Source organism: Alternaria conjuncta, assembly GCF_024043145.1.
Source record: "Alternaria conjuncta strain BMP 0040 chromosome Unknown scaffold_3, whole genome shotgun sequence".
NCBI lineage: Eukaryota > Fungi > Ascomycota > Dothideomycetes > Pleosporales > Pleosporaceae > Alternaria > Alternaria conjuncta.
The window spans coordinates 118,902-142,119 of record NW_026250092.1 but is presented as its reverse complement, the minus strand read 5'-3'; the positions used below and the strand labels follow the sequence as shown (position 1 = coordinate 142,119).

Genomic DNA, 23,218 nt, shown 5'->3' with positions numbered 1-23,218 from the left:
ACAAGTCGACATCACCGTCATCCACCTCCGCTCAAGAATTGCTCTGCTTAACCAATGACAACCTTGCCATCCTCGGGGAAGTCGTATGCGGGAATCTCCAGGTTGAGCGGGGCAGGTCCCTTTCTTATGCGGCCAGAGATATCGTAGTGGGATCCGTGGCAGGGGCAGAACCAGCCTCCAAAGTCACCGGCCTCACCGATGGGAACACATCCCAGATGGGTGCAGACACCTAGTGCTGTTAGTCCTGGTTCATTGTAAGGATGTGTGCGGTGACGTACCCAACATGATCAACCACTCAGGCTTCTGGACACGGTCGGAGTCGGGCTGGGGGTCACGGAGAGACTGCCACTTGGTGTCGTCGGCCTCCTTGATCTCGCCTTCGGTGCGGTGACGGATGAAGACGGGCTTGCCTCGCCACTTGATAATGACCTGCGCTTATCAGCTCCACTGTCCGGATATGCCATGTCGGATTGCGAAACGTACGTTCTTGCCCTCGGGGATGGCGGCGAGGTCGATTTCTACCTTGGCCTGGGCCAAAACATCGGCGGACGCGGACATGTTGACGAGGAAGTCTGTTGGGCGGAGTCGTTAGCCGTCCGGTCTTCATCAATTCGCGATCCAAATCATCCCCAAAATAGCCAATTGCTCTTCCCCAGCTCCAAATGTGCCATATCCCTTGTTTCCAACGTTTTCCACCCCTCCGTCGAGCTATCGCAATGTTGCAGACCTACCCTGTACAGTCGCCTTCGCGCCAAGCGCACTCAGCGCACCCATGGTTCCGACCATGAAGTACTGGAAGACCTTGGGGCCGGTCTCGCCTCCCTTATTCCTGTATGCGGCGAACGAGGGGATCTTGGTCGAGTCCGGGCTGCCCTTGAAGGGGCTGTCGAACGAGGAAGCCGAGGCGTTGCGGGTCTGCAGAGCGGTGCAGCCGGCCGCCCGAGCGACGGGCATCTGGTGAGCGGTCCATGAGCGTGCAATGGCACGGGTTGTGTTGGCGAGGGCGGGCATCGTGGACGCGGGTGGGCGGGGGTCGGTGTCGTTGATGGGGAGGAGCTTAGGTCGGGAATGTTGAAGTTTTGGCGGTTTGGCAAGGAGCGTTATGTCAGGTGTCGTGTGATTGGCCCATCGCCCTTCCGCGCGACCTTCGCCAGATTTGAGCGTCATGGGCGGGCATTACCACGAGAGCTATACACAGTGATATTCAATTTCGGATTCATTCCATTTGTTAGACAGTTCGCAGACTTGTACTTAAAACGTGGATAATTGTTGCAAAAGAGAACTCGAGCGTCTCGTGAGCGCCCCAGGTGGTAAGATCGCAGCATTTATACTGGGTTATCGAACCATCCAGTCTTCCTTCCTCGTTCACCCAAATAATGCACGATAGTAGTGAAGACAGCAAGCGCTCTGGGTAAGCACCCTTGTTTGAATGTCTTGGCGACTGCCTGATTCCATGTGTGCCGCACGCAGCGTATCTCTCTTCGGACACGCGAAAGTCGTCTGGAAACAGCTGCTCCTCTCTCACTTCATTGTTGAATCCACTTTGTATCACTACAAGTAACCTCTCACAAACAATAAAACACACATCATGCCCCCCAAAGACTCTACCATCACACCCTACTTTGGCCCTAAGATGGAATCTCGCGCCCCAACAAAAGCCAAGGAAGCCACCAAGAGGACGACCGGAAAAGTGACCATGACACCATCGCCTGAGCCACAAAATAAAGATAAAGGCAAAGGCAAGAGGACGCTATCAGGATCTCCGGCACCAATACCTGAGAAGCGACGAGACATAAAGCCGGCAGCCAAGCCCACAACATCGCGCCATCTCTCACACAAAGATGTCCCCTCGAACAAGCTCTCCCCATCCCCAAGCTCGTCTGATCTACCTACCCTGACTCTCACTTACCACGCTGGCGACATCTTCGACGCACCCCCACAAACCCTTCTAATCCACGCCTGTAACACTCAAGGTGTATGGGGATCAGGCATAGCCAAAGCCTTCAAAGACGACTATCCAAAAGCTCATGTCATCTACAGAGACTTCTGCACCAAAGAACACCTACTCAAATCCAGACCGGTACCCACCGGCACCGCCTTGCTTATCCCACCTGTGGATGTCGGGAAGCGGCATTGGATCGGGTGTCTGTTCACTAGTGCAAAGTATGGTAAGGGTAAGGATAAGTCGGATGTTATTGTCGAGAACACGAAGCCTGCTATGGAAATGCTGTTTGAGCTGGTGAAAATGGTGGGTACGGTTGAAACGGTCAGGATGTGCAAGATCAACAGTGGAGCATTCGGGGTGAAATGGGAGAGGACGGAAGGCGAGCTGGAAGGCATTGTAGTTAGGGAGGGGTGGATGGGGAGTGTGGAGGTTTGGGAACCGGAGATGGGTTAAAAGACTAAAGGGAGCACGAAGTATGTGCATGTGATGCAAATTGATCCGCGTCAAATGTCTACTCGAGGAAAGTTCAGTGTGGACAATCACTTGTACATTTGGCACTATCCTGGTTCAATCGCATACCTATAGGCAATGAAGCCGTGATGCGACCGACCTTCCAAACAGCTGAGCCCCATTCCCATGATATATCTAGCAAACGCCGTTATGCAATGCAAAATGAATCGGCTTCCGTACCGTTCTGTCTCTGCCTACAACATCAAGAGCCGATTCACTTTTGACCATTGATCGCAGTAAATCCACCTGTTGACCGCCTAGCCTCTGGGCTCTTGCTTGCACTCGCAGTGGGTTGGCGAGGGGGCCCGCGCATCTCCATCTCGATCTGCATCGCCGCTGCGTCCTCTTCTGGTTCGCTGTCCTCCACGCGCTCGACCTCTTGGTCGACATCCATGGCATCGGGCGTCTCGTCTGGTATGGCTGGTGTAGGCGAGATTGTCGAAGCGCCGTTGGTGGGTGTCTCTGTGTCCTTGTCCGCACCCTCTGCCGTCTTGGAAGCACCGTCCAGCGTCTTCTGTCCGTTGACCGCGCCATCCTTCTTCCCGTCCTTCTCCTTCTTCTTCGCGTCCTCCTTCTCCTTCTCATCCAACTTCTTCTTCACAGTGCCCCATGTACTTGTCCTGGGCGCAACATCAACCAAGAACTCGAGGTTGTCTGTCTTAGATATCGCGCTGCTCACGTCGCGGTATTGTATGTTGCGGCGCGGCTTACGCTCCGCTTTGACGACATTGTGTGTGGTGGTTGCGAGGTGCTGGATGAACATTTCTGTGGCCAGTGCGATGGCGAAGGCGGCATTTTTGGAGGTCGTGATGCGTTCGGGGTCCGCTTGGATTATCTTTTGCACGCGTGCGACTGTGGAGTGAGTTAGCTTGATTGTCTGCTGCGAGGAAAGACGAGAGTACTGGGGACGTGGGGAATTGAAGACATTGCGCTCAACGCAAGCGGAGCCGAACCAGTCGGTCGTTATGAGGCCACCACAGGCGCAAGTCGCAGCAGTACTACACCGTGGTAGGGTGGTCTCTAAGAGGCACGCAAAGGGTCGGAGTGACGACGAAGGTGGTGGAGAGAAGTGAAGATGTGTAAATTGTTACTTACGAGGAAGCGACACATGGCCGGTGATTTCCTTATTTGGCGCAATCGGAGTGTTGTTGTAGGGCATGGTGAAGGAAGAAGTTGTTGCTCTGGTGAAATGGGCGCTGGATCGATGAGTCCTCCCAGCGTGCTGTTCGAGGCTAGTTGCGTGTCCAAAATATGAATAGCCAAGTATATCTGTGGGTAGTGCGAGTTGACACGTTCCAGTCGCGAAAGTTGGCCAAGAGAGATGTGTAGTCGCGTGCAGTAGTCGTGTTGAAGATGTCGTGTACCCTGGTCGATGCAGGGCGATCGCCGCGGGCTGCTCCAGCCGAGGAGGGCGTCATTAGGCTGCTCCTCTTCGTCAGCAACCAGCCATCTTATCTTCCTGCTGCCTGCGTGATCCTCAGACGATAAATACGTGTGCGTGATATCTTCGTCCTGTCTTGACTCCATCAATTGTATTCCCGTGTTTTCATCTCGTGTCGAGCACCAATTGTCAGCCCATCAGGGTACACCTGCCAACCATGAAGCTCTTCATTACTAGTCTGCTCGCCGCGACTGCAACAGCGTCCTTGTTCTCCCAAATCCCGTTCCAGGAGAAACCAGAAGTGGAAGGCTTCCAGGTCTACCAAAGTCCATTCTCCGAGCACCATTCAATTCGCATAAAGCATCAACAGAGCGACACCATCTGTGACGCGCGCTCCAAGCAACACACCGGCTGGTTAGACATCGGCTCAAAGCACATCTTCTTCTGGTACTTCGAATCACAGGACAAACCCTCCGAAGATCCGCTCCTGCTATGGCTAACAGGAGGACCGGGTGGCTCAGGCATGCTTGGGCTGATGGGCGAACTGGGACCTTGCACGATCAATGAGTTTGGGAACGGTACCGTACACAACGAATACGGATGGAGCAAGAATGCCAACATCATCTTTGTTGATCAGCCCGCTGGTGTGGGTTTCAGCTACGTCGATGAGGGCATCCCGCTTCCTGCGACAAGCTTCACGGCTGCTGAGGACATGCATCACTTCTTGCAGCTGTTCACGAGCGAGGTCTTCCCGGATCTTTTGAATCGCGACTTTCATATCACAGGAGAAAGTTATGCTGTAAGCACATGTTGCTAACCCCGCAAGACACTCACTAATCGAAGATAGGGCCACTACGTTCCAACACTCGGCGCAGAAATTGTCACAAAGAACCTTGAATATCCTAAGCGTCCGCAAGTGAATCTCAAGTCGACCTTCACGGGCAACGCTTTTGTCTCACCTCGGGACACCAACTTTGGTTTCTGGGAAACGCTGTGCACTACGAACCCCGGTGTGGAGATTCCCGTATTCAACCAGACCCGTTGCGACATCATAGCTACCAACCTCCCTCGTTGTATGGCGCTTATCGACGTGTGCTACAAGAACCCCGATCCAGCCATCTGTCTCGCAGCCGACAACGTATGCATGGAAGGCGTTGTGCTCCTTTACGATGGAGAGTCTGGAGCAGGAGGTCGCAACCGATTTGATATCACGGATGGGTGCGAGACGAAAGACGAGTTCTGCTACCCAGAGATCCAAAGGATACAAGACTACATGAACGTGCCGAAGGTTTGGGAAGCGCTTGGCGTACCCAAAGCTATAGCCAACTATACAGGGTTCTCTTTTGATATTGCGTTGGCTTTTGAGCTTACTGGGGATCTGGTATTCAGCATGCAGCCTCAGGTTTTGTATCTTCTCGAGCATGGCATCGACGTGCTCTTCTACCAGGGTAATTTGGACCTTGCTTGCAACACCGCAGGGAACTTGCAGTGGGCTAGCACCATGCAGTGGAAAGGCCAACCTGCATTTGTCGCACAGCCAAAGAGGTCCTGGGAACATGAGGGCAAGGAGGTGGGGTGGTTTAAAGAAGTCAAGACCGTGACTACAAGCGGTAGAGATACCACATTTGCGTTCGCTACGGTGAATGGAGCAGGCCATCTGGTACCGATGGACAAGCCGAAGGAAGCGCTGGCGCTTGTTGATAGATGGATCACAAAGAGGAGCTACGCGTAATTGTCGCGTGATGGATACATATTGTGTTTTGCGCAAGGCCGCACTTAGCCCAGCAAAGGATTCCGCGATCGCAATATCTAGGTATGCAATTTTCGTCAGCCCCAGTACCACATCGGCTTCATGCATGTCATCAGGCTTCTTGCGTTTGGCGCCCGAAATATCCATGGGTTGGTGTTTGTTTTCCCCACCATGATGTAATTGCTACCAGCTACGTCATCATGGGTCCTAGCCTATGCGCAAACTTCAGACCCTTAATAAAGAGGGGAGAAGACACACTCATCCAACAACAAACACAATCAATTGCCACTTCTCACTTCAAACTACACTTTACAAACCTTCCACTTCTTCCCACTTCCACCAACACACATATACAACATGTCTGGAACTTCCAACGTCGGTAACAGTGCGGTCTACGAGGCCCAGGACCAGGTCACCAGGTCCAACGCCGAGATCGAGCAGGAGAAGAAGGAGGCCCGCTTCCACGAGGGCAAGGAGCACTCTCACAAGGCCCAGGACTCCAGTATGTTTCTCTCGGCCTCGCGTGTATTTTCCTCTGTCGACATGCCGCGTCATCAGCCATCTCTTTACAAGACCGTTCACTAACAATCACCCGCAGAGGACGAGCGATCCATCGCCAACAAGCTCGAGCGCGAGGAGAAGCGTGAGAAGGAGGGCGAGGAGAAGTCTCTCGAGGACCGCCAGCGCGAGCAAGATGCCACCCTTCCCGCACGCGCACACGGCAACGAGCCCTCCAAGGGAGCCAAGATCGACCAGGAGCTGAGGGAAGAGGACGAGGCTATGCTCAAGAAGAAGGGCGCCAACTAAAGTCGTTGTGATGAATGACGATTTCGATACCCCGCACACATACTCAGCGTGTTAGGAGTTGGAGGAGGAAAATAATGACTTGGATTGACGATAAAACGTCTCCATGAAGCCCGCCTGAGACATGGCAAAGGCATGAATCAAATAATTTCAACTGAACATGTATTGCCAACAGTGTGTGACTGTGAGAAGGTTGGAGCCAGGTCCTCGTGCCTTGACGCGAGAGTTCTCCACATTGTCGTGCTTACCCCTCGGTGCCTGACTCGTGCAGCCTCGGAGATACGCCGATAGCGACCTCCTAACCGCTGCCTTCTGTCTCCAAATCCCCAATCGCCTCCCCCGCGTCCTGCAAACATCAGTTGCTGCATTACAAAGCATTGCGGTGTACATGCCTAATCTCTCGTCATCTCGCCAATTCCTCCGCACTGCTACTGCCTTCGCCAAAGCTCCCTTACGGCCCCGCCTCGCACCTACAAGCACCCAGCTATCGAACATCCTCCAACAACATACCGCAAACATGTCGACAAAGATGGCAGAGCGCCTAAAGGGCAAGACTATCGTCATCACCGGTGCTTCTTCTGGCATTGGCAAATCCACAGCAATCGAATTCGCCCGGACACAGCCCGACGACCTCAAGCTTATCCTCACTGCGCGGCGAGAAGACACATTGAAAGAGGTCGCTCAGGAAATTCAAGGCTTTGCAAAAGGCGTCAAGGTTCTACCAGTCAAACTTGACGTCAGCAAGCCGGACGAAGTCCAGAACTTTGTCGGAAATCTGCCACAAGATTACAAGGACATTGATGTGCTCGTCAACAACGCGTATGCCACCACCTCTTCAAATGCCGCTTACTGTCTGCTAACAATGAATCTAGCGGCCTTGTAAAAGGTGTTGCGCAAGCTCCCGACATCTCACCCGCCGACATCGACACCATGTTCAGCACAAACGTGACCGGCCTAATCAACATGACGCAAGCCATCCTACCCATCTTCAAAGCGCGATCCACACCCTCCGGCGACATTATAAACATTGGTAGTATCGCAGGTCGCGAGCCCTACCAAGGCGGATCCATCTACTGCGCTACAAAGGCTGCTGTGCGCTCCTTCACAGATGCCATGCGCAAGGAGCTTATCGCTACACGGATACGCGTCATCGAGATTGATCCTGGACAAGTTGAGACAGAATTCAGTGTAGTCAGGTTTGGAGGCGACAAAGAGAAGGCGAAGAAGGTCTACGAGGGCGTTGAACCGCTTACACCGGAGGACATCGCGGAGGTTGTGGTCTTCGCTGCGGGACGGAGGGAGAATGTGGTGTTGGCTGATAGTCTGATCTTCCCGAACCACCAGGTATGTGCAACCGGAGGAACGAGACATAGTACACTAACGTTGTATAGGCGGCAGCGACAGTCATGCACCGGAAACCTACCGGTCAGTAGATGCGGCGATCGATGTGTACATAGCGACTACTTATCCGCAGTTCAGAGACGAAGCAAATATCCAGAATTCGACCTTCGTTATGAAAGACCTGTTTGCTGGCCACGACCTACCTCATGTTTCATGCTTGCGACTCCATCTCATCCCGTCTCCTCACAATGTCTCTCCCTTCTTAATTCTTGTCTCCACATTCACGCGGACTGTCTTCGAAACAGGTGAAAGAGGAAAATATAGCTTGGGCCCTGCCCCGCCGTTGCTGTGGTGAGCGCTGGCAAAAGAGAGACCCGCTTCTGGATAACTCAAACGCTCACACAGTTTTTGTACACACCGACCCCATTTGTACCCCACTATAGTGGTGAGCGACCACGCCTTTCGTCCCACATCATCTCGACACTCAACTCAAGTAGCTGGCCATCATGCAAGCCGCGCGCGTTTGAGCGCCAGGTTTTCTACCACCACGGACGGAAGCACAGCAGTCAACCGACAGACGACATGGCGCGACTACGAGTTCCCGCATCGCCAGTTGAAACTCGTCGCGCGAATTATGCCTATGAAGGAGCCGGAAACAAGACGCCCAGCCGACCTAATCATTCAGGCCCACAGCCTGAGATCAATGTAGCCTTCGATTCGTCTGCCAATGATCCCCCTGAACATCCCACTTCCTTTCCGCGCATTGTAAGGAGCTTCGCGTTAATGGACGTGAAGACAAAGCGATATGTACAAGGTTACATTGTCGGACAGTACAAGGCCATTAAGCAAATGGGCCACGAGCACATCACCGCGACTGGCACCAAAACAGTCTTCTTCCTTGGTCAAGCACAACAAGAGGAAGAGTTCGACATATTAGACGAGGATATGAAGACCGACCTGGGCGAGTACATCAACGAGGATGAGGATGCGGATCGCTCATGGCGTGGGGTTTGCGACTTCATGCAGAAAATTCCGACCTCCAAGGCTGTGGCGCCGACAGAGTTCAAGGATAAGAACATTTTGGACACTGAGACACCTCATCAAGCCCGCTTGATGCGTGCCCAGAGTGCGCCCTCTCTGGCTCGATGTATCGCGAATGCTAGCTTTGACAGCGCCGGATCAGAGACAGACTCTGACTCAGAAGACGACGACATCGATCTTGAACTGAAAATCGAGAACGCACTCTCGTCCTTTGCTAAAAAGGTCGAGGAATTAGAGGATGTAGCAGGAGCGCTGTCAATCACGCCACCCGGCCGCACATATTCTGAAGCTCACCCATTTACACCATCGCCTCCCAAGGACATCGATATACCATACCCCTGTGGACCAAAGCACAACTCTCGACTTCGTCGTCATAGCGGTAACCGTTCACTCGCATCACTGATCGCTCACGTTGAGGATCACCGTACGCCTTCGTGCTCGTCACTTTCTGCTTCGCTTTCTTCGTGCCCACTACCTGCAGGTACCACCTACAGTGTTATCCGTAAGCCCTGCTACGACCCAAACTTTGAGGGTCACAGCCCTTGCGCCACGCATGATGAGGGAAGCTGCGGACTTTCAGCTGATGACGCTCTGGACATGCTACAAGAACGCTTTGGAATTGTACATTGCGCTACTGTTGGCACCGGCTTTGATTGTCGCGAATGGCTGGAATACAAGCTTGAGACCGGGTGCAGCATGGTACATGGCCCGTCGTTGCTACGATTTGGGACGAACTGTTATGGACCTGAAAAGCCCGGGCAGAGCAAAGACGCGGGTGATAGCCCGTACGCTAATCAACCCGAAGCTACGGCTCGGATTCGCACTTCGTCTTCTAACGATACCCTGAATACCAAATCGTCCGTCCAAAATTCAGTGTTCTCAAAATGCACTTCGAGGACTTCCATTTCGTCTTACCGGACCAACCGTCCACAGTCTGCACGAACTGAACATTCTCGGCTTATGAGCGCACTTGGCCCAGACAACGATACTGGAAAGTGCGGACATGGCTATGAAATCTCTGCAAAGACAGGGAGCAATTCTTCTGTCGCAGGTATTGTTCCAAAAAGCGAACACTTTCAAGGTTGTGCAGGTGGCACTGTGCGGGGTGGGAAGGTTGCACTCGATCCACCTATCACCACTACCAAAGAATGGTCTAGTGGGCTGCAGACGTGGGAGGGTGAAAGCTGGCCCAACGCACCCGAGCGCATTGGAAACGACTTTGAAGACGCCCAGAACTCTATCACGAGGAATGAATCCGAGGACTGCGACGTAGAAGAGCTCTCACAGCTACGTGCGTCGCTGACGGAAACTACGGACAATGACGAACCCATGTGGCCTGAAGTCATCGCCAACCGCCCGTATACGGCTCCGCTTATGTACGAGGAAGCCGCCGATTTTATTGAACATGTCGCCACTAATCCGGATGTTGATTCCGAATGTTGGTCAGAACCCTTGGATGGTTGCGCGAAACCGCGTCGCAAGTGGACTAGCAAGATGAAGCATTGTCTCAAGAAAATACCCCAAAACACAAAGCAGGCTACCCACGACTATGTCAAAGCGACGAAACGATTCTCACGGACTGCTTGGCGCGTGTTGCCAGCTGCGCTGTCGAGCCGACATCCGTTCCAGAAGATCGACAGCATCCTCTAGATGGTCGGCTGGGGAACTGGATCTGCGTCGGAACTCTTTAGGTGATCCGACTGGTCTCACGGACCGTTCACGCTGCCTCCGCAATCCACCCAGAACGATGGTTCGGCGAGCGTTTGGGCCCACTTCAGACCGAACATATGTTGGGGACATGGTAGATGCGTTGGAATTGATTGGAAAGCCCCTGTGAAACGCTTTTCATTGGACGACACAGACATATTTTGTAGAGCATCTTTGCTTTTACTTGAATTCTCTTTTGGCGCGCTATGAAACCTCGATTCTAGATACCCACCTGCATGCATCAGTAGCATTTCCTGTATGAATATAAGCCCTGCCATGTGCCCTCATTGCACTTCAAGCATTTTGTGTGAATTCCAAAGTGTGGTCGTGAATGACTAAGTCCACGAGGAGTGAACCCTGGTTTGATCAAGGGTCATCCACTGTCGCGACGTCACCACACAACGCTCTCACTTGCCAAAATGTCTTCGGTTTCTCATTCTTTACACATTTCACTAATTAGCCCGCTCGTTGTTTCCCTCTTTACGAACGACTGCGCATCGACCACCACCGCGCACATTTCCAACGCCAAGACTGTGTAAGAAAGCGGACTCTCACCATCGCACACCCACGAACAAATTTGCAACTGTCTAGTTTACGTCACTCTTTCCATCACATTATCGCGTAGTTCCAAACGCACTGCGATCTCGCCGGCCATTACTGAACTCGATCCGACAACGACCCTTCGGTTACCACTTACGATCACCAAACCAAAACAGTCACACAAGCAATCATGGCTTCCGACACAGTCACTAGTGTCAACCAGAAATTCAACTGGGCCGACGACGACGAGGACGAATTTGACTTGGATAGCTGGAATGCTACCGTCGACACCTCCGCGCCCACTGCCGCCGAGCTAGGCCCTCTCCAAGTCGCTCCCACTGGAGATGACACGAAGGAAGGCGAAGTCTACACGCTATCCCGCATCTCCAACGAGCGCGCCTATTTGGATCCTCCCGCCATCCAGGAGTCGTCAGACGCGGAGCCTACCCCGGAGGCAGAGGCAGAGCCAGTTGTTGAGCCGCCAGCTGAGCACTGGCATATCGCCGTACTTGGCTGCAGTCCAGAACATCAGGTCATGTCTGCGCGGTACAATCTTATCACGCACGCTATTGGTCCTTCCTATGAAGGTAAAGAAGAGTCCGACGTCCCAGCCTATCCAGAATTGAGTGAGTACCCGGGCCACCGGTCTTACTATGCGAGAGGGTTCCGGGACTGGAAGATGAAACATAGAGGTTTCTCGTCTAGAAGGGTCTATCGTAACTCACCCTTGAACATCGTCACTTCCATCGACAATGCGCACGAGATCGATGACATTGTCGACCCCGAAGAAGGGGCGGTAGAAGACGCCGATCGCGAGATGAACGAGGAGATTGATCGCATGATTGATGATCAAATCACCAACCATATTGATCAGTTCCAGTGGTTCTCCAGGACAGAACTTGAGAACTTTTACCACCAGTTCAAGGCTCAGGAGCAGAAAGCTGAGACTGGAGACGACGTGTCAGATGATGATGATAGCGATTCGGACGACGGCTGGGATGAAGAGGCTTACGAGCAACACAACGGTCCTGTTCACGACGAAGAGATGTCGCCGACAACCACTGCATCAGTGGAGGACAACGAAACAACGTTCGCGATTGCCCGCCCATACGCCGACAAAGAAGAGGAGCTGGACTTCAACGACGTCGTATTTGGAGACGATGACGGGTGTGATCAGTCGCAGAGTCAGGATGAAACCGACTCTGAGCCCAGCGATGAGGGCTATGTTTCCTCTTCACCACCAGACACTCCCTTTTTCGAAACCTTCAATCAAGCGGACAGCGTAGGGGCGCAAAACGCCTTCAATTCCATCAATGCACGACTAAGTTTGTCATCCAGGCGCCGTAAGACGATTTGTCGGACGGAATCCATGGACGCGCTCAACACATTTAGGCAAACTGCCAAGTTTGAGCAGCGTGTCGAGGACGCTTTTGAAGACGATGAAGACGACGAGGACTTTGGAGATCAACAAGAAAACTTCGGCATCGATAATGAGCTGGATACATCATCGGATGTCATGGAGAACACAGAGTTTGTCCTCGTCATTACACCACCCGAGGATGAGCAAAGCACGCAAGACTATCTTTCCAGCCCTGCGACACCTTTATCTTCAACAAGAGCCACTGTATCCGATTCGACTGAAGAGGATGACCAAGTAATTTCTGTCAAAGACGAATCACGCGGTACCCTCAATTCAGCCTTCACCTTCCCTAGCATACCCGCTGGTGAAGCCTCCCTCCCAAAGGAAGAGATTAGTACCGCAGACACGGTAACCAATACTTCCAAAACCTTCTCCCGGCGCTGGACCGATCCTCCAAAATACGACCCCACCCTTCCTTCAATTTCGCCATTGTCCAGTCGTCGGCATACGAAGCATGCAAAGCATAGCTCTGTCTCGCTGGACTATCTTGTCGGCGCCGTCTCAAAGAGCTGGCTCTACGTGGGCCAAGTGCCCTGGACGCAGATTGGTATAATGGGCGCTGGAGTAGTCGCCGGTGGATTATTAAGTATGGCGGGGCGTACCTGAGTGAGCCCGCTTTTCCTTTCTGTTTGTTCTTTTCTTTTCTCAAAATTTGGCTGCAACGTTAGCGGAGGCGAAGTCATGCTGGCATTGCTGGTGGCGTTATATACCCGGTGTGCTGTTCACCCACACAAAATATGTGTCTCAAAAAGTATAAAAGTTAAACATTAATCAAGAAACGTTATCACTGTACTACGAATCCACCAAACCGTGTGACCGCTCCGACGATATCACCATATGCAAGTACAGATGAGACAGTACAAGTTCAACTCTCGAGGCACAATCAATATCTTCAACAAAGCGAATGTCATTTGAGAGCTGCTGTATCTACATCTGACTCACCGCCTTCAGAGCGACTACCCAGACATCTCAAGCATTACAAGCAAGCTTCCTCCTTGCTTAAACAGGATGAGCGACCTTGGCCGTCAACAGGCCCCTGATGTTTCCAACAAAGAAGCTCAAAATGAAACAAGCACCACCGAAAGCGATCGAGATCCAGTATGGCCACCTGTACGCCAATGCGAAAGCTTCTTGGGAAGCACGCAGGACAACAGGGAATGCATCTCTCTGCAGCACTTCCTGGTTGGTAGCAAAGATCTCTTTGACTTCTTCGAACCTAGCATTACCCATGAGGTTGGTAACCAGGGTGATGACGGCGATTCCGTCTGCCGACAGAGGGTTGATGATGGCGCCATACGCTAATGTCTTCTCCGCGACAATCTCAGTGAGGTGGATGGTGACCTTGCGGAAGAAGAGATTGGAGTAGACTGCGAAACCAATCGCACCACCGAGGTAGCGGATACTGAGTGTGATGGCTGTAATGGTTGCGATTTGTTCGTCCGGACAGGCGATCTGCGCGATGATGGAGGAAGGAATAATGACCCCGCCGACTCCAATGGATGCTAGTGAGATGAGGGCGTACACTACGTTCAGGTTGTCGGGTGTCGCAATGCACATGGCCCCTGTGCCGGCTGTCATCATGGCTGTGAAGAAGATCATCAATTCGCGGATGCGACCCTTGGTGGCGGGGATGAGGACGAGGCAGATGCATGCACCGCCAATGATGCCGAAGCCGATGGGAAGAGAGCGGATTCCGACGCCAACCGGGTCATCACCTAGACTTATATTAGTATGGAAGTAGTGGGGAAAATATTCGTAGGCCATGCTTACCGTAGACGTTGTAGATTTGAGTAGGCCAGAAGAGCAGCAGGACGAAGTAGTTGCCACCACTGAGGAATGTGATGAGAAGGATAACTATCATGGTCTGCTTCGCTTTGTGGAATATTGCCCTGGGAACCATGGGGTGTGGAGCATACACCTCCCATACGAAGAAGGCGATGATGAGAATGATACCGAGAACGAGAGGGACGATGTTGTGTGGGCTGCCCCATTCATACTGTAGAATGTCAGCACTGCAATGTGACCTGCTTCGGATAGTATACTGACCTGTGATGCACCCCATTGTAGACCCATCATAAAGAGAGTGATACCACATGTGCTCAAGATGCCACCAATGTAGTCGACCTGGCGGAGGACATGACGGGCGGTATACTCTTCTGTCAAGCGCGACGGGTCCTTGTAGCAGAAGACACAGAGTACCAACCCGATGAAGTTCCATACACAAACCAAAATACCATTGTAGCGCCAGTTGCTCTGTTGAGCGATCAATTGAGCCCACAACACTGATGGGCAGAAGGGAAGGATGGTGATTACGACAAGACCGACGTACTTGCCGCGATCTTTGATGGGCACGATCTCTGCTGTGCCGGCGAGTGCGATGAGCTCATTGAGACCGGCACCAATTCCCGAGAAGACCTGACCGGCTACGAGTCGTTAGGTTTGTGATGTTTCAAATAAGGTTGCGGTACTTACCGATAGCGATGTTCATGGTATGCGCAGTCACTGTGATAATCGGCCCGACTATGAGGCACAATTGACCCACAATAGCCACCTTCTGTCGCCCAAACAGGTCGGACAATGCGCCCACAAAAGGACAGAGAGCCGCATTGGGGATGAGGTATCCTATTATGAACCAGATGTATCGGTCAACCCCACCAACATCCTGATAGATGAGAGGAAGGACAGAGCCGAAGAGGAAGAGCGGGATTTGAGAGCCGATCCAGAGGAATGACATGCACAGAAGCGTCATGGCCAGCCTTGCGTTCATCTAGGGGTGAATTAGTATATGATCAAGCATTCAGGGTCTTACACTCACCTTCTCGTGGACTTCTGGAGCTCTGCTGGTAATGGGCGCCAACTGCTGCTTCTCGGGCTCGCTAGGCGGGGTGCGAGTAGCCACCATCTCGAGTTGGCTCTGGCCATTCTTGTCGACTTCGTAAGAGTGGTCTCCGGATCTCATTGTCTCATGCATCTTGACGGTGCAAAGCTGGGTGGAGGTGCAGTCGTGGAGAAAGAAAGTTCGGGACGTTCAAGTAGTTTAATGATTGTCCTGCCCTAGCAAGGCGGACTATCGATATGTCGTCCTAGTCCCCAAAACATTTCCTCGTCTCCCACCTGGCACTGAGATGAATTGACTGAATCGACACTAAGTTCACTCGAGCCGCGGTAACATACTGGCCTGCGCGGGGCTGGGTGGTCGAATGACTAGGGTCAAGACACCCCTCATCCAACAAGGCTGCGCCAACCATGCCGTCTCGCCCGTTTGTAGAGCTGTAGATCATAGTGAAGTGTGTGGCGTGCCATTCGGCGGGGCCCCCGCACCTGGGCACGCTTATTTGCTAGTCACGCTAGTGTCCGGAGCATAAAGCTTGCATCATTGGTGCGGCCGGCACGCTTTGTCTCCTTTACATGAGGCTTGCCTCTTGGCTCTCTATTTCTCGATGTCTTTGGAATAGCATTATCCCGTTTGGCTTCCTGAAGACCTCAACGAAGCCCTCCGTTCGAATGCTCTTTGCTGGCCCTGATGCCCAATCATGAAAATATAGCAATCGCGGTAGTGTCTGGTGTGACAAAAGGACCTCGGCCGTGGAATGTGACTCTTATGAGTGCTAGGAAGGACGTCGTGGGAATGTTGGCACAAACGTATCGAGGGCGGCCCTTGAGCGCTTGCAGAATCCTTAGGTAGCGCCCAGTGCGATGGGTGGTGTCGATCGCTTCTAGATGCTTGATGCACCAAGCCACAGAACGGTATCTGGAAAGTTACCGAGGAACTTTGAGTTACTACTGTGTGTGCCTTCGATGACATAGGTATTGGCATGAGCCACTGCCACGGGTGCACGTGGGAACTACGCCTTGACAAGGCCTCCAATGTTTAGGCCGGGCCGACGTTTGTTGCGCATTTTACTGCCATGTTTTATATGAAGTGGTTTCGCGTCTGTGACAGAAGTCTGATCGGCTTCTCGCCGTGCTCCACTATGAAAGTAAATCGTGGAAGCGCTGTTCTAGGTGACGTCGCGAAAACGCAAGAACGGTTGGAGTCCCTCTAGAGTCGGTTCTTCCTCGATATGGAATTCTTGTCGCAAGTATGGAAGTGTGTGGCCAGGCGCTTAACTAGCAACACACTGTGGATTTAGTCGGATGGTCACACGTGGATGCGGTTAACCTTCCGCGCAAAAGGCGGCGATGCGACAGGCCATGAGACGCTCGCAACACTCTTGGCAGCTGCGCAAAGTTGAGTTGGAATTACCTTCAATGATAACATCAGCTAGGATTAGAAAATCCTATGCTGCGTTGGCAGTGTTGCTCTGCTGCGTACATTGTGATCTTCAAACCCTAGTCTGCTCTCTGATCCAGACGTCATGCTGTGATTAGAGAGACGATAGATAGCTGCTACGTTGACTGTAAAACCCGCACATGCTGACTTTTTTTTTCGTGTCGTCAGGCTGGGTTTTTGCCGAGGCATGAAATAAGCTTGGTGCTCCGGTTCTGCCTTGCCTAGAGGTCTGACTGTTTGTGTCCTTTGGGACGGGAGCCTACCAGTGACTCCGGGCCAAGATCCGTGGTGTTTGCATCGATACTGTGTGTAAGTCAGGCCCGATACGTGGGGACCTGGGGTAGCCTACCCACATCACGGTTCCCGGATCACCTAGCCAGTGACAGTGAGCAATGGTCGCATCGTCGAAAGGAGACATCCGCACAGTACTTCGAAGTTTCCAGATGAGGGGATTTAAGGCCAGTAATATCTGCGTCAACGCTCGTAGTGTTGAAGCTTGACATTCGACCAGATGGGAATGAAGACACCAGAACCGGGAAGAGCCGCACCGGGCTGCGCTACAGCGCAAGAAGACTGCGGTGTAGATTTGTCTTGGTACTTCTTGCGGACTGAATGATAGGTAACAGCTGGCTCCAAGCTAAAGAAGGGTGTTTGCCATAATGGTAAATGCACTTGACGATTTGAGTGTCTGGCAGACCTGGCTTTTCTCCTCGGCTTCTCTGCGCCTAGTAGCAAGCCTGATCGTGAAGTTCCCCGCATGGTTCCCAGAAACATGTACCTGCTAAATAGGCGGTAGACAGCTTGACAGACATGGGAGGTCGACGTTCGAATTGCTGCCCGTCCAGCTTCTTCACTGGCAAGGCCGCTAATCAGGTTTGGGCGACCTTCTTGTTCTTTGTAGCTGCATCTGTGAGACACTCTTTCTTAGATGAGCTTGAAGTAGACATTGTCCGTCGATGAATACAATGGAAGGTCACTTGCGAGGTGGTTGGAATGCGAAGAGAAGGAAGCCACGATTAGCGTCTTGGCGCTGCCCCTCTTGCGCGGACGCAGGCACCGCTCCCCCAGCGTACATCACCGTACCCATACTCCGGTAATGTTTTTCGCAATTATATCCGCGGACGGAACGGCTACATCTTCATTGAAAAGCCCAACAATCTGGTTCTAAAATTTTGTTGCCAGATGCATTTGCATCGCTCTCATCTCGGATACGTGTAACAAGCTTGGAAATGTTGTAAGGGCTATAACACGATCTGAACAATACGCATCAGTGCCTATTTCGCCTTTGATATCCCGCTTGATCGAAAGGATTGATGCTCCTCGGACAGACGGTCGTAGTGACTCAGCACTCAGCACTCAGCATAGTCGCCAGACACGGCTTATTTCTAGCGGAAATGGCATTGAACTTTAGTAGAGTAAAGTTTTGCAGATTCGGCCCTGTGTTAAATGAAGAACTCGAACTGTTCAATCACCTTACCCATCGATAACGATACGACCTCGATCGGTGTATCATGACGGGACGGCCGATTAATCGGTGGAATTCCAGCCATTCCCGTTGTTCAGGCGTCGAGCAACCTCGACTAACAGCTGTTCGCACGGTTTCTGTTGCCAACTGCTGGGGTCTGAGTTCCGAAGTGAGAGTGCCGTTTGATGTGTGTTCAAACGCAGCAGATGGTTTTGATGTTTGGTGTGCTAATCAGACCCTGGAAGTGCGTTCGCGGCATCTTCTCCGCCCAAGCTTCAAGCTGATGACGACAACCGCGTCAGCTATCCCCCGTCTTCACCCCGAACGCCAGACACGCGACAATAAACCAACCTGGGCATGGAGGTCGCACCGTTCGGAATTCGGAATGACTACCAGTGCATCGCGCGCGCAAATGGCTGACTCGTGCTCACCGCAAATAGCGCACCTGTGACCATGAGCGGCTAGCCGTGACTGCGGGGTGCACGCCCTTCGCGGACTCAGCATGGGAGCAGGCATGGGACTTGTGACTGTTCCTGCTCTTCTTTCTTACCTTGCAGCTTTGGATAGCATGCATCCTCTACCACCACCACCGCCGCCATGACAGAACACCGCCTACCGGTCAAGCAGCTGGCCATTCTCTGTACGTCCGCTCGACGCGTCTTCACCTACAAGCTTGCTAACTTCACGACAGCACTATGCCGGTTTGCCGAGCCCATCGCCCTCACGTCTGTCTTCCCCTACGTACCGGAGCTCATGGAGTCCTTTGGCATCCCCAAGAATGACATCGCGCGCTGGGCTGGCATCTCGTCCTCGGCCTTCTCGCTATGTCAGGGCTTCACTGGCCTCCTCTGGGGCGCTGCATCCGATCGCTATGGGAGGAAACCGATTATACTTTTTGGCCTTACCAACACCATGTGGTCGATGTTGCTATGGGGTTTCTCGCTCAATCTGCCTATGGCTTTAGCCGCACGCGCTATCGGAGGACTATCGAACGGGTACGTGGGCATTCTGCGCACTACGGTGGCCGAACTATGCCCATGGAAAGAACTACAACCGAGAGCGTTCAGTGTCATGCCTTTGGTCTGGACAGTTGGTGCCACGTTTGGACCTACACTCGGTGGAGCCTTGGCCAATCCTCTCCGCGTAGATCCTCGCAAGCCTAAGGGCACCGATTTTCTAGAGAGATTCCCATATTGCTTGCCTAACATCGTGGCTGCTGCATTATTCACTTTCGGCATTTCTGTAGGCTGGCTGTTCCTACAGGAGACCCTGGAAAGCAAGAAGCATGCTCCAGATCTAGGCCTGAGAACTGGGGCTAGGTTGACAGCATTTGTTCGCAAAATACTACACCTTCCAACCAAGAAGCAGAACAGCAGTCCAGAGCACGAGCCTCTACTTGGTCAGCATAAGGCAATCGACAGCGAGACGACGTCGCAACATGATGCTGCTCATGAAATTATCCCAGAAAAGGCACCAAGGTATCGAGATGTGTTGACATATCAGACATCGCTTAATCTGATTGTGTACACGCTACTCGCTATGTACCTCCAGGCATATGATCAGGTGCGTGATTTCGTACGCCTACCAAGTATTGATATTGATCTAGTGCAGCTGCTTCCAGTGTTCATGCACCACCCTGTACAACTCGCAGACGATCCCACAGTATCTCTTCCTCTGAAATTCGCAGGAGGCTTTGGCATTGAATCCCGTCGCATCGGCATCATTTTTACCGTATTCGCCATCTCATGCACTGTGTGTCAATTCCTGCTGTTCCCACCCATTGCGCGCTATCTCGGTGTTGTTCGCTGCCTTCGGATCGCCTTTCTCATCTTCCCATTTGTGTTCTTCGTCACACCGTTCCTGTCGCTTATCCCAGATCCAGTCATGAGGGAAGTCGCTATGGTGATGCTCTTGATGGTCAGAGGCCTGGCTGGCACGTTCTCATTCACCACCAGCACAATCATGCTCACGAACAGTGCGCTTAGCCTACGTGTCCTAGGCACCGTCAACGGCCTGGCTACTAGTTTTAGCTCGTTTGGCAGGGCATTAGGTCCTACTTTAGGAGGTGGGTTGTTTACTTGGGGTGTCAAGCGCGGCTATGTCATTGTGCCTTTCTGGACAATGTCTGCCATTGCGCTTGCTGCGTCTGTACCAACTTTCTGGCTAGTCGAGGGTAAAGGGTTTGGAGGCGACGAAGAGATCAACGACCAGGATAACACCATCGAGACAGAAGAAGAAGTGGTTGAAAACGACGCAAGTGTACCTCCAACAGCCTGGCAGCAAGATGAAGCAGCGTTTTCCGAGTCGGAATTCGGCGACTTTGGGGACCCACCAAATATCCTGAGTCTTACAACTACGCGATCGAGCGTGGCCATGGCCTCCGACGATGAAGATAACGCTTCGGTGTCTGTGGGTCAAGGGCAGTCGATGAATCCTTTGGAGGCGGCAAGAAGTCATTCGCAGACCAGAAGACGAAAGATTGTAAGGAGGACGTCATCGATACCGATTGGTATGGGTAAGGGATTCAGGCGATATAGCTCTAACCTAGGTAGCACGGGTATCGGCGGAGGCGGTGCTAGCTGGGGAGGCGCATAAATCTGTACTTTTGGGTGGGAATCTGTGCATTACTGGGTATTCTGGGGAAAAGCATCAATCCATGACTTCACTAAGCGCATCGGTTTCAAGTTGGTCCAAATTCCGTGTATGTCAATGACAACAGTGCTAGTGATGTGCTAAATCTCGATACGCTTTTGCCCCCATTCTGTCTACGATTGTATTATTCAGTCCTACATGAGAGCGTAGTGATAATTACTTCGAAATCATCCAAAGCAGAATGTTGAGTATGAGCAAAACGTTCAATTACAATGTACAGACTACTGTTATTTTGTCATCCAACCTGCCTACGATGTGTCGTAACCCATAGTTTGACCGCCTAATTCATTAAGGATCATATACCAACGCCCCGTACCACCGTATAACTAGACCATACCAGGGTATCTGATACTCCACGACGAACTCCACCCAATAATCATGCAGTGTCCCCCGCGATACCTCCCTAGCCCAGACCCTGTTAAACGATAACGTAGTCAGTGTCCTCATCTCAATCCCCGATGCTACCAGCATCAAAGTCCTCGCTGAAGGAAGAGTCGTCGGGGAAAAGACTAGAAAGAACGATACGATGCAACGTTTCTCTTCGAAGTTTCCACGCAGCCATGCGGGGAAGAGTATGGTGCTCAGACTATGAGCCTTGGCCAACATTGTCCATACCGCCTCTGTTGGGCATACCAAAGGGATTCCTGTTATCGCTGACGGGTGTGCTGTCGTGCTTATTGATAGCCGCATTGATAGGACCGTTGATGCTCGCGTTGCGGACGGGACCACTCATGCTGTTTCGGCCGTTTACGGGGTTGCCGTGGATGTTTTTGGGTACGCCGTTGTTGTTCATGCTAGGGCCTGGCATGCTGTTGTTCCGATTGTGGTTGTGGACCCCGTTTCCGTTGATTGCGACTGGAAGGCCGTTGGGCATGCTATTATGCATGTTGTTCTCCAGGCCTGCGCTCATGGGGCCGCCCATCGGTGGACCCATTCTCACGCTCTCGTTGTTGTCACCCATGTTGTCGACGTCGGGCCAGAAGCGCTCTTCTAGCCAACACATTTGTCGGAAGATCTCTTCGCAGCGCGACATTTCCTCTTTGCCATCGCGTGTAGTTGTGATGTTTGCTAGCTCATCGACGAGCGCGCGTGTCGCCTCGACGAATTTGCTGAAGGCCGGAGAGGTCCAGTTCGGTATTAGGGCTTGGTGGAGGGCGACGATGTGCGAGTCAGTGGAGGTGTTGGAGAGAGTATTGGAGAAGGAGGCGGCATATTGCCATGCGGAGCGATAGCACTATCAGACATTAGCTTCGTGCGCCCATTGCTGGGTTGGGTTGGACCTACATGTTCGCTTGCCCATAGCACGACCATACCCTCTAAAAGTGATGCGCTCGCACTACTCGCGCTCACGAGAAGATCAAGCATGGCGCGCGTGATAGGCGTAGGCGGTTCCATGCCCAGCGCAAGCCCATACTTGGTCGCCGTGATCTCGAAGAACTGCATCTCTCTTCGCATGTTGTTCAGCGCGGAGATGAGGAGATCCATGGTGCGATACATGGGATGGAACTGCGAGTTCTGCGTCTGCGGCAGTCTTATCTTGGCCAAAAGCTGTCCTATGAAGCGAATGTAGCCTCGCGCATAGTGTCCGTCTTGTACCAGCCATTGCGACAGCGGTCCTGCTCCTAGCGATCCACATCCGGCATGCGATAGGAACGGTCGCTGTGTTGCTTGCGCAAATGGGCCCGAGCAGATGCTTAGGAGATGCGACGTCAGAGAAGGCGCAACATTGGGTGTCATGGCAATATTCGGCGCAATGGGCTGTCCATCGCGTGTGCGCTTACTGTTGGGACCGCGCCGATTTACTTGGAGGTTTGGATTTGGCTGCTGTCCACTCAGAATTTGACTGGGGCCTGGCGCCATGTTCGAATCCATAGGCAATCCATTCTGCTGAGGCGGCTGCTGTTGTTGCTGCTCCTGCGCGAGAAGATGGGCCTGCGCCTCGGGCGAAGTCAGATATCGCTGGCAGTCTTGGAGATGCTCGATCTGTCGCGTTGTATTCTTCGCGCGCACGAAGCCGCAGTGCAAACAGCGTACTTTATTGCATTTCGAGGGCGTGTCTTGGTCCTGAAACTCTTCAAATGCTCGCCTTATGTCAGGGTTGGCATGTCTGCCCATGGCGGCCTGCTGCCATGATGGACGTTAGCCTCATGGCAGCACATGTCGTCGGAAAAGATACGGAACAAGTGGAGCTCACCTCGAATCGGGCTGTCTCGATGATGTGATGTGTATTGTGTATTGTAACAATCCGGGCGGGTAAGGTATCGCCCCTCACCGAGGCATGTTAGGCGGCTGCGGCGCCTTACCTCAGCCGACATTGCCCAGATGGACTGCAACCTCCAAACGTGTCTCCGGCTGCACCTGCCCTGGAGGTGTTTACAATTTTCTAGTT

At 52.6% G+C, this 23,218-nt stretch overlaps 10 protein-coding genes across 10 annotated transcripts; 6 read left to right on the top strand and 4 right to left on the bottom strand.

Moving 5' to 3' along the window:
* Positions 1-47: 47 nt before the first annotated feature.
* On the bottom strand, positions 48-1,011 carry FES1_1 (hsp70 nucleotide exchange factor fes1; the record flags this gene model as incomplete). The annotated part of the gene is made up of 4 exons (XM_051466281.1): positions 48-229; positions 279-429; positions 484-572; positions 732-1,011. The coding sequence occupies 4 exons, from the start codon at positions 1,009-1,011 to the stop codon at positions 48-50; spliced, it is 702 nt and encodes a 233-aa protein (XP_051329136.1).
* A 577-nt stretch (positions 1,012-1,588) lies between these two features.
* Positions 1,589-2,398, top strand: POA1 (ADP-ribose 1''-phosphate phosphatase; the record flags this gene model as incomplete). The annotated part of the gene is made up of 1 exon (XM_051466280.1): positions 1,589-2,398. The coding sequence occupies one exon, from the start codon at positions 1,589-1,591 to the stop codon at positions 2,396-2,398; it is 810 nt and encodes a 269-aa protein (XP_051329135.1).
* Positions 2,399-2,669: 271 nt separating this feature from the next.
* On the bottom strand, positions 2,670-3,614 carry J4E85_001999 (uncharacterized protein; the record flags this gene model as incomplete). The annotated part of the gene is made up of 2 exons (XM_051466279.1): positions 2,670-3,307; positions 3,551-3,614. The coding sequence occupies 2 exons, from the start codon at positions 3,612-3,614 to the stop codon at positions 2,670-2,672; spliced, it is 702 nt and encodes a 233-aa protein (XP_051329134.1).
* A 439-nt stretch (positions 3,615-4,053) lies between these two features.
* J4E85_001998 (uncharacterized protein) lies at positions 4,054-5,568 on the top strand (the record flags this gene model as incomplete). Its single annotated transcript, XM_051466278.1, has 2 exons — positions 4,054-4,635; positions 4,684-5,568. 2 exons carry the CDS (start codon positions 4,054-4,056, stop codon positions 5,566-5,568), a joined length of 1,467 nt encoding a protein of 488 aa, XP_051329133.1.
* Positions 5,569-5,943: 375 nt separating this feature from the next.
* On the top strand, positions 5,944-6,393 carry J4E85_001997 (uncharacterized protein; the record flags this gene model as incomplete). The annotated part of the gene is made up of 2 exons (XM_051466277.1): positions 5,944-6,088; positions 6,185-6,393. The coding sequence occupies 2 exons, from the start codon at positions 5,944-5,946 to the stop codon at positions 6,391-6,393; spliced, it is 354 nt and encodes a 117-aa protein (XP_051329132.1).
* A 514-nt stretch (positions 6,394-6,907) lies between these two features.
* On the top strand, positions 6,908-7,823 carry J4E85_001996 (uncharacterized protein; the record flags this gene model as incomplete). Its single annotated transcript, XM_051466276.1, has 3 exons — positions 6,908-7,209; positions 7,263-7,734; positions 7,782-7,823. 3 exons carry the CDS (start codon positions 6,908-6,910, stop codon positions 7,821-7,823), a joined length of 816 nt encoding a protein of 271 aa, XP_051329131.1.
* Positions 7,824-8,313: 490 nt separating this feature from the next.
* Positions 8,314-10,422, top strand: J4E85_001995 (uncharacterized protein; the record flags this gene model as incomplete). The annotated part of the gene is made up of 3 exons (XM_051466275.1): positions 8,314-9,196; positions 9,254-9,274; positions 9,863-10,422. The coding sequence occupies 3 exons, from the start codon at positions 8,314-8,316 to the stop codon at positions 10,420-10,422; spliced, it is 1,464 nt and encodes a 487-aa protein (XP_051329130.1).
* Positions 10,423-13,438: 3,016 nt separating this feature from the next.
* Positions 13,439-15,410, bottom strand: J4E85_001994 (uncharacterized protein; the record flags this gene model as incomplete). The annotated part of the gene is made up of 5 exons (XM_051466274.1): positions 13,439-14,154; positions 14,210-14,435; positions 14,486-14,862; positions 14,912-15,206; positions 15,255-15,410. The coding sequence occupies 5 exons, from the start codon at positions 15,408-15,410 to the stop codon at positions 13,439-13,441; spliced, it is 1,770 nt and encodes a 589-aa protein (XP_051329129.1).
* Positions 15,411-18,774: 3,364 nt separating this feature from the next.
* On the top strand, positions 18,775-20,772 carry J4E85_001993 (uncharacterized protein; the record flags this gene model as incomplete). The annotated part of the gene is made up of 3 exons (XM_051466273.1): positions 18,775-18,817; positions 18,869-19,740; positions 19,789-20,772. The coding sequence occupies 3 exons, from the start codon at positions 18,775-18,777 to the stop codon at positions 20,770-20,772; spliced, it is 1,899 nt and encodes a 632-aa protein (XP_051329128.1).
* Positions 20,773-21,415: 643 nt separating this feature from the next.
* Positions 21,416-22,944, bottom strand: J4E85_001992 (uncharacterized protein; the record flags this gene model as incomplete). Its single annotated transcript, XM_051466272.1, has 3 exons — positions 21,416-22,063; positions 22,114-22,812; positions 22,864-22,944. 3 exons carry the CDS (start codon positions 22,942-22,944, stop codon positions 21,416-21,418), a joined length of 1,428 nt encoding a protein of 475 aa, XP_051329127.1.
* Between the last annotated feature and the right edge of the window lie 274 nt (positions 22,945-23,218).